At 43.8% G+C, this 12,950-nt stretch overlaps 1 protein-coding gene across 1 annotated transcript; it reads left to right on the forward strand.

Annotated features, from left to right (window-relative positions):
- Window positions 1–10,916: 10,916 nt before the first annotated feature.
- LOC146820769 (trace amine-associated receptor 3-like) lies at window positions 10,917–11,954 on the forward strand. Its single transcript, XM_085609737.1, has one exon. The coding sequence runs from the start codon at window positions 10,917–10,919 to the stop codon at window positions 11,952–11,954; it is 1,038 nt and encodes a 345-aa protein (XP_085465863.1).
- Window positions 11,955–12,950: the final 996 nt, after the last annotated feature.

Here is a 12,950-nt window from a genome sequence, read left to right on the forward strand (position 1 = left end):
GAAATGTACGGGTTTGGTAGGTTTCCCTAGATGGCCGCCGAGCACCGGGCCAAAAACCCAGGTGACCCCCCTTGCAAAACCAGGTGGTTTTGAGATAGGCAATTTTGATGTTGCCTCACTACGTTTTGCGCCGTTTCCTGTCGCGGGCACTAGGCCAACACACAGAAGTGAGGTACCATTTTTCTCGTAAGACTTTGGGGAACGCGGGGTGGGTGGAAATTTGTGGATCCACGCAGATTCCGTAACTTTCCATCACAGAAATGTGGGGAAAATGTGTTTTTTTTGGAATTTTTTTTAGGTTTGCAAGGGTTTCTGGGTAACAGACCCTGGTGCGAGGCAGTCAAGACACCCCATCCTGGATTCCCCTGGGTGTCTAGTTCTCAAAAATGTATAGGTTTGCTAGGTTTCCCAAGGTGCCCGCAGAGCAAGGGTTCAAAAACTACAGCTAGTCATTTTGCCAAAAAAGGGTCATTTTTCACTGCAAAATTGAGGTGTGACCATGTTGCGTTTTGCGCCGTTTCCTGTTGCGGGCACTAGGCCGATCCACACAAGTGAGGTACCATTTTTCTCGTAAGACTTTGAGGAACGCGGGGTGGGTGGAAATTTGTGGATCCACATAGATTCCGGAACTTTCCACGACAGAAATGTGGGGAAAATGTGTTTTTTTTGTCAATTTTTTAGGTTTGCAAGGGATTCTGGGTAACAGACCCTGGTGGGAGGCAGTCAAGTCACCCCATCCTGGATTCCCCTGGGTGTCTAGTTTTAAAAAATGTATAGGTTTGCTAGGTTTCCCAAGGTGCCCGCAGAGCAAGGGTTCAAAAACTACAGCTAGTCATTTTGCCAAAAAAGGGTCATTTTTCACTGCGAAATTGAGGTGTGACCACGTTGCGTTTTGCGGCATTTCCTGTCGCGGGCACTAGGCCGATCCACACAAGTGAGGTACCGTTTTTCTCTTAAGACTTTGGGGAACGTGGGGTGGGTGGAAATTTGGGGATCCGTGTAGATTCCAGAACTTTCCACGACAGACATGTGGGGAAAATGTGTTTTTTTTAAAACTATTTTTTAGATTTGCAAGGGATTCTGGGTAACAGACCCTGGTGGGAGGCAGTCAAGTCACCCCATCCTGGATTCCCCTGGGTGTCTAGTTTTCAAAAATGTATAAGTTTGCTAAGTTTCCCAAGGTGCCCGCAGAGCTAGGGTTAAAAAACTACAGCTAGTCATTTTGCCAAAAAAGGGGCATTTTTCACTGCGAAATTGAGGTGTGACCACGTTGCGTTTTGCGCCGTTTCCAGTCGCGGGCACTAGGCTGACCCACATAAAGTGAGGTACTATTTTTCTCGTAAGACTTTGGGGAATGCGGGGTGGGTGGAAATTTGTGGATCCACGCAGATTCCGGAACTTTCCACGACAGAAATGTGGGGAAAATGTGTTTTTTTTGACAATTTTTTAGGTTTGCAAGGGATTCTGGGTAACAGACCCTGGTGGGAGGCAGTCAAGTCACCCCATCCTGGATTCCCCTGGGTGTCTAGTTTTAAAAAATGTATAGGTTTGCTAGGTTTCCCAAGGTGCCCGCAGAGCAAGGGTTCAAAAACTACAGCTAGCCATTTTGCCAAAAAAGGGTCATTTTTCACTGCGAAATTGAGGTGTGACCACGTTGCGTTTTGCGGCATTTCCTGTCGCGGGCACTAGGCCGATCCACACAAGTGAGGTACCGTTTTTCTCTTAAGACTTTGGGGAACGTGGGGTGGGTGGAAATTTGGGGATCCGTGTAGATTCCAGAACTTTCCACGACAGACATGTGGGGAAAATGTGTTTTTTTTTAAACTATTTTTTAGATTTGCAAGGGATTCTGGGTAACAGACCCTGGTGGGAGGCAGTCAAGTCACCCCATCCTGGATTCCCCTGGGTGTCTAGTTTTCAAAAATGTATAAGTTTGCTAAGTTTCCCAAGGTGCCCGCAGAGCTAGGGTTAAAAAACTACAGCTAGTCATTTTGCCAAAAAAGGGGCATTTTTCACTGCGAAATTGAGGTGTGACCACGTTGCGTTTTGCGCCGTTTCCAGTCGCGGGCACTAGGCTGACCCACATAAAGTGAGGTACTATTTTTCTCGTAAGACTTTGGGGAATGCGGGGTGGGTGGAAATTTGTGGATCCACGCAGATTCCGGAACTTTCCACGACAGAAATGTGGGGAAAATGTGTTTTTTTTGATGATTTTTTAGGTTTGCAAGGGATTCTGGGTAACAGACCCTGGTGGGAGGCAGTCAAGTCACCCCATCCTGGATTCCCCTGGGTGTCTAGTTTTCAAAAACGTATAGGTTTGCTAGGTTTCCCAAGGTGCCCGCAGAGCTAGGGTTCAAAAACTACAGCTAGTCATTTTGCCAAAAAAGGGTTATTTTTCACTGCGAAATTGAGGTGTGACAACGTTGCGTTTTGTGCCGTTTCCAGTCGCGGGCACTAGGCCGACCCACACAAGTGAGGTACCGTTTTCTCGTAAGACTTTGGGGAACGCGGGGTGGGTGGAAATTTGTGGATCCACACAGATTCCGGAACTTTCCACGACAGAAATGTGGGGAAAATGTGTTTTTTTTGACAATTTTTTAGGTTTGCAAGGGATTCTGAGTAACAGACCCTGGTGGGAGGCAGTCAAGTCACCCCATCCTGGATTCCCCTGGGTGTCTAGTTTTCAAAAATGTATAGGTTTGCTAGGTTTCCCAAGGTGCCCGCAGAGCTAGGGTTCAAAAACTACAGCTAGTCATTTTGCCAAAAAAGGGTCATTTTTCACTGCGAAATTGAGGTGTGACCACGTTGCGTTTTGCGCCGTTTCCAGTCGCGGGCACTAGGCCGACCCACACAAGTAAGGTACCGTTTTTCTCGTAAGACTTTTGGGAACGCGGGGTGGGTGGAAATTTGTGGATCCACGCAGATTCCGGAACTTTCCACGACAGAAATGTGGGGAAAATGTGTTTGTTTGGACAATTTTTTAGGTTTGCAAGGAATTCTGGGTAACAGACGCTGGTGGGAGGCAGTCAAGTCACCCCATCCTGGATTCCCCTGGGTGTCTAGTTTTCAAAAATGTATAGGTTTGCTAGGTTTCCCAAGGTGCCAGCAGAGCTAGGGTTAAAAAACTTCAGGTAGTCATTTTGCCAAAAAAGGGTCATTTTTCACTGCGAAATTGAGGTGTGACCACGTTGCGTTTTGCGCCGTATCCTGTCGCGGGCACTTGGCCGACCCACACAAGTGAGGTACCATTTTTGTCGTAAGACTTTGGGGAACGCGGGGTGGGTGGAAATGTGTGGATCCACGCAGATTCCGGAACTTTCCACGACAGAAATGTGGGGAAAATGTGTTTCTTTTGACAATTTTTTAGGTTTGCAAGGGATTCTGGGTAACAGACCCTGGTGGGAGGCAGTCAAGTCACCCCATCCTGGATTCCCCTGGGTGTCTAGTTTTAAAAAATGTATAGGTTTGCTAGGTTTCCCAAGGTGCCCGCAGAGCTAGGGTTCAAAAACTACAGCTAGTCATTTTGCCAAAAAAGGGTCATTTTTCACTGCGAAATTGAGGTGTGACCACGTTGCGTTTTGCGCCATTTCCTGTTGCGGGCACTAGGCCGACCCACATAAGTGAGCTACCGTTTTGCTCGTAAGACTTTGGGGAACGCGGCGTGGGTGGAAATTTGTGGATCCACGCAGATTCCTGAACTTTCCATGACAGAAATGTGGGGAAAATGTGTTTTTTTTTACAATTTTTTAGCTTTGCAAGGAATTCTGGGTAACAGACCCGGGTGGGAGGTAGTCAAGTAACCCCATCCTGGATTCCCCTGGGTGTCTAGCTTTCAAAAATGTATAGGTTTGCTAGGTTTCCCAAGGTGCCCGCAGAGCTAGGGTTCAAAAACTAGAGCTAGGCACTTTGCAAAAAAAGGGTAAACTTTCACTGCGATATTGAGTTGTGACCACATTGCGTTTTGTGGCGTTTCCTGTCGTGGGCACTATGCCTACCCACACAAGTGAGGTACCATTTTTATCGGGAGACTTAGGGTAATTCAGATTTGTAAAGGAACTGTTATTATCTATTGACTTTCGATGCATTTCTGCCTTCCAAATGAAAGATATTGTGTAAAAAATAAGTCATTCTAAAAATGACTGATAATTCTCATGCTAGTATGAGTATTCCCAATTTCAGAAATGTGCAAATATCTACTGTTTCTAAACTCTACATTTTGTTCCCATTTCAGAAATACATAGGTGTCTTTCATACCGATTTTTCCATGTACACTTTTTTACGGAATAATTACTATATACCCGGTACATATTAAAAAACCATTGCAAGTTACTACTCAGTTTTTGGCTCTGGGTTCGTCGGGTTCTTGGTGAACGTACAAGTCCTATATATCCCCACAACCAGTAATGTCCAGCGGATGCAACGGTATATTGCTTTCAAAGAGCTGTCATAATTAGAAGAAGTTACATGTGAAAACGTCGACACAAAAGGCTGTTTTTTTCAACTAATTTTCGATTTCTCCTATATTTAACTGTTTGTGTCTATAAAAAAAACCTTGCTGGATCTACACAAATGACCCCTTGCTGAATTCAGAATTTTGTCTTCTTTTCGAAAATGTATAGCTTTACAGGATCCATTAATGCTTTTGTACCCATTTCTGCCATTAACTGGAAGGAGGTCAAAAGCACAAAAAATAGCAAAAATAGGCTATGTCCCAGAAAAATGCCAAAACTGTGTAAAAAATGTTGGGTTTCTGACAAAAGTCTGGTATCCCCGAAAAGAGGGGACAATGGTGATTTCAACCCCACAAACCCTTTTTTGATAACATGTGCAGGGAAAAACCCAGATGCTTTCATTTGCAGCCCGTTTTTCTAATTTTTCCGAAAAAAAACAAACTTTTGCTGTATTTTGGCTCATTTCCAAAACACTCAGAATCACTGAATGATGTCATCAGTGATGTCATTTGAGATGTCATCAGTGATGTCATCTGAGATGTCATCAGTGATGTAATATGTGAGGTCATAAGCTATATAAGCTATATAGGTGTATGAGGTGTATGAGTACATATGATGACTGAGTACATGTATGAGTGACTATATAGAAGTGTTGTTACATGAGAGTATGCTTTTGTAGATTTTGGAATTACTGAATAGGTTGTTCTAACTGGTAGTGGTATCTCTATAGTTTTCAAAACTTTAGTTTGGTTTTTTCAATGTATCAAAGTTTATATTAGGATAAGAGGAGGTCTGCCACTCTTACACAAGGATGATGTCACCAGTGATGTCATCAGTGATGTCATTTGAGATGTCATCAGTGATGTCATGAGTGATGTCACTGATCATGTCATGAGTGATGTAATATGTGGTGTCATCAGCAGTGGATTGCGGGCGCGCGAGTTATAGTTAGCTGAACTAACTATAACGGGGGAATTTCAATGTTTTTTTACGAGTGAAATGTCCAGCTAACTATAACGTGTGTGAAACCTATGTTTTTTTCAGTGAATTAGCAAGGTTTTTTAAATGCTAATTCCTAACTATAACGTGTGTGAAACCTATGTTTTTTTCAGTGAATTTCAAAGGATTTTTAAATGCTAATTTATGAATGTATTATTAAATTTTTTAAATATTTATTTTACAATAAGCTACCTATGTATATAGTTATAGATTGACTGTATCCTGTAATATGGAATGGCTCAGCTCTTTTTTTTTTATTTTGATAAAGTTGAACAGCATAGTTAATATCTTCTATTAACTTATAAACAGTTTATTTTGGATTTTTTTTAATGGCGTCACGGTGTGGGCATGCGTACGTGCTCCGTGTGCGCATGCGTACGTCGTTGCGTACTCCGCACACGTGTGCTTCGTACGCGCATGCGCGCGCGCTCCTTGCGCGCGGGCTCCGTGTGCGCGTGCTCCGTACGCGCATGCGTGCATGCTCCGTACGCGCATGCGTGCATGCTCTGTGCGCGCGTGCTCCGTGCGCGCACCGTGCGCTTACGGTGCACGCACCGTGCGCGCACGGCAAGTCATGTGATTACAAAACAACACTTTTCATTGGTTAATAGTAGTTTCAGTTCCGGAATCTTCCAACACCACTCCCAAGGCAAGTCATGTGATTTCAAAACAACACTTTTCATTGGTTAATAGTAGTTTCATTTCCAGAATCTTCCAACACCACTCCCAAGGCAAGTCATTTGATTACCAAACAACACTTTTCATTGGTTAATAGTACTTTCAGTTCCATAATCTTCCAACACCACTCCCCCTCATTATTTCTTCTGATTCCCTTGGAGAAGGAGCTGAGCAGCTTTTCTAGTACTGCAGTACTTAAGAATGGCAGAGCAGCAGTCTCCATCTGAGAGTGAGCAGGAGAGCCTTGGGCTACAGAGGAGGAGGAAACAGAAAGACTCTTTCATATGGCAGTTTTTCACTTATCCAGAGGGGCAGAAAAAGGTGAATGCTCCAAAAGTCACCTGCACTATTTGTGGAGTGATCTTATCAAGAGGAGATCCTAAAAAGAAGTATTCTTTTAGTATTTTCTCTATGATTAGACATGTTAGTGGACTACATCCTGTGGCTTTTGCTCGAGCTGCTAGAGAAAACACTCCAGCAACTCAGCCGTGCACATCCGCAGCAGCTCAGCTGAGCACTTCATCTGCGGACGCAGGTTCACCTTCTTCTGACCCTCTGGATGTGCACCCTGTCTTCAAGGGTGTACATATACGGTGCAATGTGTGCTTCGCTCTTCTCTCTTACGGTGACACCAGCATTAACCTGATAGAGAGAAAGATACAGCAGCACACATGCTGCACGCCATAATTTTTTCATTTTTTCGTTTTTTTGTTCCTCCATTAACCCAACGGCTCTTTTTAGAGCCACCTAATATCTAAACACACATTTTTTGAAAAAAAAAATTTTTAATTTTTTTTCTACCGTGCGCGCAGGGTGCGCGCATGGTGCGCGCACCCCACGATTTTTTGAAAAATATAAAATGTTTTTTTCGCCCTTCGGGGTCCTTCAGGGACCCCCTGACAAAGGCTAGGGGGTCAGGAACTCTCTACCCTGCCCCCTTTGCACATTCTCCACCTTTGTTTTTCTCTCTCACACAAGTCACACACAAAATGGCGGCCGACACTTCCTGATTTCTACCGATTCGAACGTTGACTGACATCTAACCACCAATCAGATTTACGCTCGCGCACGGTGCGCGCACGGTGCGCGCCTATAGATATTTATATGCTTTTAAATGCAATTTTCTCAGGAAATACTTAACAGATTGACTTCATATATGCAAAAGGCACTTCCCTGACCTGAGGACTTCCTCTTTGCCAAATTTCAAGTAATTCTGTTCAGCCATTCGGGCTGTACCTTCGACTAAAGGTCCTATGGGAAAATGCATGGGGAAAACGCGTTTTGGGACCCCCCTTTTTTCTCGGCCCCCGCTTGACGAATCACCCCGAGACTTTCAGGGTAGGAGCTGAGCGGAGCGCCCCATTAGTTTTGAAAAATTCGCGAGGATTCGTCAACAGGCGCCAAAGTTATTCCAAATAGAATTTTCAGATTTCCTATGGAAACACGATCCTAACTATAACTATCTACTGGCGACCGCCAGTAGATAATATATATATATATATTACGAGTATTCCTCCGCTGACTTTCATCCAACGGCTCTCCCAAAGGATGGACACAGACCCGAAAATATGTGCAAGATTTTCTTTTTATTCCATTGTCGCCATCATATATATATATATACATATATACACCCAACACCTCCTCCAAAATAGAAAAAAGCACGGCACACACACTCCGGAGTTGAAGGCAAGGGCTTTATTAAAATATTATGCGTGTAGTGCTGACAGTCCCTTGAAATGCTAAGGCAGATGCGTTTCAAGCCTTCCAATGGCTCCCATCAGTGGCCTGTTCCAGGGGCTCCGCGCTCTCTATGATGGTCAAACAAGGTGCAGGTGAGTGAAATAACTGCTCCCTTTATGATGTCATCGCGCTTTTCCTCCAATGGCTGGTATGCTGTCCACTCGCGCTTTCAGCCTGCCAGGCAGATGCATGCTGGTAAATGCAGTGCATAAGGGTGTCTGTACAGTGACAGAGACACTCCTCACATCAAGTGATGTCCCAGATTGCTGGATATGGGCCACACTCAAGCTCAAGTGCCCAGCAGGATGACCAAAAGCCTCTCACCCAGCTCCTTAATCAGGCGAACAATATCGCCTCCTCTCACCCCAATGCAGCATATCACACTGTAGTGGCAGTCCAAGCCACTAGGGGGGACTCCGTGTATTTGCAGTTCATGCAATTGTCCCAAAAGAAGTGCTGGTCTGAACATGGTGCACCAGACCGAGAGGGTGTGCCGTTAGTCAGCGACCTGCTTGCTGACAACACACAAACCCAACGCCTCCTCCAAAATAGGAAAAAGCACGGCACACTCCGGAGTTGAAGGCAAGGGCTTTCTTAAAATATTATGCTCGTAGTGCTGGCAGTCCCTTGAAACGCTAAGGCAGACTCGTTTCAAGCCTTCCAATTGCTCTCATCAGTGCCTGTTCCAGGTGCTCCGCGCTCTCTGTGATCGTCAAACAAGGTGCAGGTGAGTGAAATAACCACTCCCTTTATGATATCATTGCACTTTTCCTCCAATGGGTGGTATGCTGTCCACTCGCGCTTTCAGCCTGCCAGGCAGATGCATGCTGGTAAATGCAGTACATAAGGGTGTCTGTACAGTGACAGAGACACTCCTCACAACAAGTGATGTCCCAGATTGCTGGATATTGGCCGCACTCCAGCTCAAGTGCCCAGCAGGACGACCAAAAGTCTCTCAGCCAGCTCCTTAATCAGGCGAACAATATCGCCTCCTCTCACCCCAATGCAGCATATCACACCGTAGTGGCAGTCCAAGCCACTAGGGGGGACTCTGTGTATTTGCAGTTCATGCAATTGTCCCAAAAGAAGTGCTTGTCTGAACATGGTGCACCAGACCAAGAGGGTGTGCCGTTAGTCAGCGACCTGCTTGCTGACAACACACGAACCCAACGCCTCCTCCAAAATAGGAAAAAGCACGGCACACTCCGGAGTTGAAGGCAAGGGCTTTATTAAAATAATATGCTCGTAGTGCTGGCAGTCCCTTGGTAAATGCATATGCGTGTTAATGACTTGTATGGTAAAGGCAATGCATGGTAAAGGCAAGGCATTGCATGGTAAAGGCTGTGTGGTAATGCCTTGTGTGGTAATGGTATGCTTTGCTCCATCATCAGTTTGGGGAATGGTGTCCAGGGTCCAGCAACGAAAGGAGGCCTGTGGAATATCGCTGGGCAGTGATTGGACCAGGGCTGCTAGCACTGGGCACAGTCCAGGCATGGACAGGCGCAGATGGGCTGGCATTCCGTCCTTCAATGGTGCACATACTGTGTGTCTGTGTTGCACCTGCCATTAAGTAGGTCCTGGTAGGGGGGAGTGCAGAATGACATGCTGTCATTTGCTCTGTTGAAGGATAATGGAAAATGAAGTCCTGTTGCTTGGCTTTTTCTTTTAAATATGTTTTATTTGCAGGAAAACCAGTAATGTCACAAACTGTTCAGATAGATGATGGGAAATTTACTGATGTCACTTCGAGTGTAGGTGGATAATGGGAGATCCAGTGATGTCACTTCCTGTGCTAATGGGTGATGGGAAATAAAGTTCTGTTGCGTGGCTTCTTCTTTTAAACACGGCTTTGGTGGGAAAACCAATAATGTCACTCCCTTTCCAGATACACCTCACACTGAACTTGCCACACACCCAAGTGCATATTTTGGGCCTACACAAATGCAGATGGAGACCACAATTTGTGCTCACTTTGTACACTTTACAATTTTATGGTAAATTTGGACATGCACAAAATGTACTATCGTCTAAATTGCACGCATGCTGATTGATAAAATCTTTTGGCAATTGTAACAATAATGTTCCATTGAGTTTCTTGATTAGAAAATGATTTCAATCTTCCAAACTGATTGTATTTGCTATTTTAAAATATAAATATGTAATTCAAACAACAATGTAGAGGTAAAGAAAATATTTTTAAAATACGGCATAGCTACTCAATTTGCTCAATTTTATGTGCATTTATTCTGGTGTAGATGGGCTTGTAACAGGCACAATTCATCTTAAAGGCAATTCCAGGACATGCTTGTTAAGGCAAATTACCAATGCCTGCTTGCCAGTTCTTAAGTTCAGCCAGAGTCAAATTAATTGAATTATTGCCTTGACACTAGGCCTGGGGGAAGTTCACGGTGTTCTGCTATGCAGAACTCTGCAAAGTGACCAAATAACTCTGCCACGCTGCATGGAGTTCTGCAAGCAGCAGAGTTTGTTCAGTCACACCATTCATGTTGATTTTTAGCACAGGGTGTTTGTCCCGTGCTGGAAAATCAGCATGGATGGCATCGTGCGCAGCGCAAGAGAGAGCTGTTTCTTTCTGCGAGTCAAGTAGATGTTCTACTCGAGCAGCAGCTTCCTCAACACGAACAGAAGGTTTCTCAACACGAGCTGTCGCGCCCATACGCGCCCATCTGCATCCGCCTGTGTTAAGATATCTCTCTGGGAGGTGGTCTAGCGTTGGGTGTTTCTCGCTCACGCTTGCCAACTTAACGTTGGCGAGTGAGAAAAACTCCGCTCTGCAAATGTTCAGGATCTGCGTGCTCCACGGAGTGCAGAGTGTGGAAAACTCCTCAAACTCTGCAAATGGAGTGGAGTTCACTGGCCAGGTCTGCTTGACACATTAATTGTATTATTTACTACTTATGATGCCTGATTTATAACTGATGTTTCTTTTTACCCCATATCAGAATATCTTCTCAATGTGACACCAGCACTACCAAGAAAGTAGAAGGAAGACATTAATTTGGACAAATCAGTTCAATGAGAAATACTATGGATACTTCTAATCGCACTGAGGTCTTACCAAACTGCTCTCAGTTTGGGAATGTTTCACTATCCTGTCCCAGCCACATCAGGTCATTTAGCATTCGGACCATAATGTACTCACTCCTTGTTGTGTCAATTACAATCACAATATTTGGAAATCTTGCCATCATCATCTCCATATCCCACTTCAAGCAACTTCACTCCCCAACAAACTTCCTTATACTCTCAATGGCTGCCACAGATTTCCTTCTTGGGTTCATTGTTATGCCGTACAGCATGATCCGGTCTGTGGAGAAGTGCTGGCTGTTTGGTGACATGTTTTGCCGAATCCATTACAGCTTTGACCTGATGCTCAGTGTCATCTCCATTTTCCACCTGTGCTCAATTGCAGTTGACAGGTTTTATGCAGTTTGTGACCCCCTACGGTATTCTACGAAAATGACCATGGCTGTGATAAGGGGATTGGTTGTGTTCTGTTGGTCAGTGCCAGCGGTGTTTGCATTTGGGGTGGTTATAACTGATTCCCATGTCTCTGGGATAGAGGGATACGAAACACTAGTTGCCTGTTTTAGTTTGTGCCCCATTACATTCAACAAATTGTGGAGCATTGTGATGTTTATTGCATGCTTCTTTGCTCCTGGGTCGGTCATGGTTGGGATATATATAAAAATCTTTGTTGTATCCAAAAGGCATGCACACATTATAAAAAAAATGTCATCAATGGGGAATGATGAAGCAAACCAAAATCTCTCTAATACAACAGACAGGAAAGCAGCCAAAACATTGGGTATAGTTATGGGTGTATTCTTAGCATGCTGGCTTCCTGTTTTTATTGTAATTTTAATTGATCCTGTCTTAGGGTTTTCCACCCCAGAAGATTTGTTTGATGCCTTAAATTGGCTAGGGTACATTAACTCAACATGCAACCCCCTGATATATGGTTTCTTTTACCCATGGTTTCGCAAAGCACTTGGGTATATAGTGTCAGGGAAAATTTTTGATTCACATTCCTGTACAGCTACCATGTTAACAAGTAATCATTAAAAGTCCTACTCCAGACATGTCAACTCATGAAAATGTTTCACTGTGTGATGGGGGAATGGCTTTGTGCTGAGCACAGGATGAGGTGCTTAAAATTTGCTACCTCCTCCATCCAATACCAAAAAATAATCCTTCTGAGGTTGATGCACATGTCCTTGGGAGGTTTTGTACCACGTAATGGACTTTGGTTACATGGAGTCTCCAAACAATTAGCTAGAAACCTGATGTTTGCAGCGGTTTCCAGTCATTACTGTGCACACTGTGTGATATCTGCTCCTCACCAGGTGACTTGTGAAGGAAGCCGATATCATGTTACCATGCACTGTGTGAGCTGAAGGTTTGCTGCTCCTTGTCTGATGCAATGGTGATAAATTGTAATGCATTTAATTTGATCTTTTGCTGACGATTTAGGTTATCAAAATAGTTGAGATTTCCACCTAACCATTTATCTGCCTCTATCTATCTATCTATCTATCTATCTATCTATCTATCTATCTATCTATCTATCTATCTATCTATCTATCTATCTATCTATCTATCTATCTATCTATCTATCTATCTATCTATCTATCTATCTATCTATCTATCTATCTATCTATCTATCTATCTATCTATCTATCTATCTATCTATCTATCTATCTATCTATTTTGGTTTGTTGGTGTATCTATGTCTTTGTCTATTTTTCGAACCAAACTTCTCATTTATTCATCTAACTTTTGAGCTTTTTTTTTCTTCATTGTATGTTTCTATCTTTTTTATGTTTGTATGCTCTTTCTGAATGTAAAACATAATCCATGTCATATACGCTGCCAAGAATGGGCATTGATTTAACACCTGCCTCTGTTGTCTACAGTGATGTGAATGTATAAAGTTTGATTTAGGGCAAGGCAGACTCAACCTACTACTCTTGCGGGTTGGTAGATAAGTACCATTAAATTGAGTAATAATATCTGTTATTTGCAGTGCATTTAAATGGCAGACCTATAGTATTTTAAAGT

This window comes from Triturus cristatus, chromosome 6 (genome assembly GCF_964204655.1).
Source record: "Triturus cristatus chromosome 6, aTriCri1.1, whole genome shotgun sequence".
In the NCBI taxonomy this organism is placed as follows: domain Eukaryota; kingdom Metazoa; phylum Chordata; class Amphibia; order Caudata; family Salamandridae; genus Triturus; species Triturus cristatus.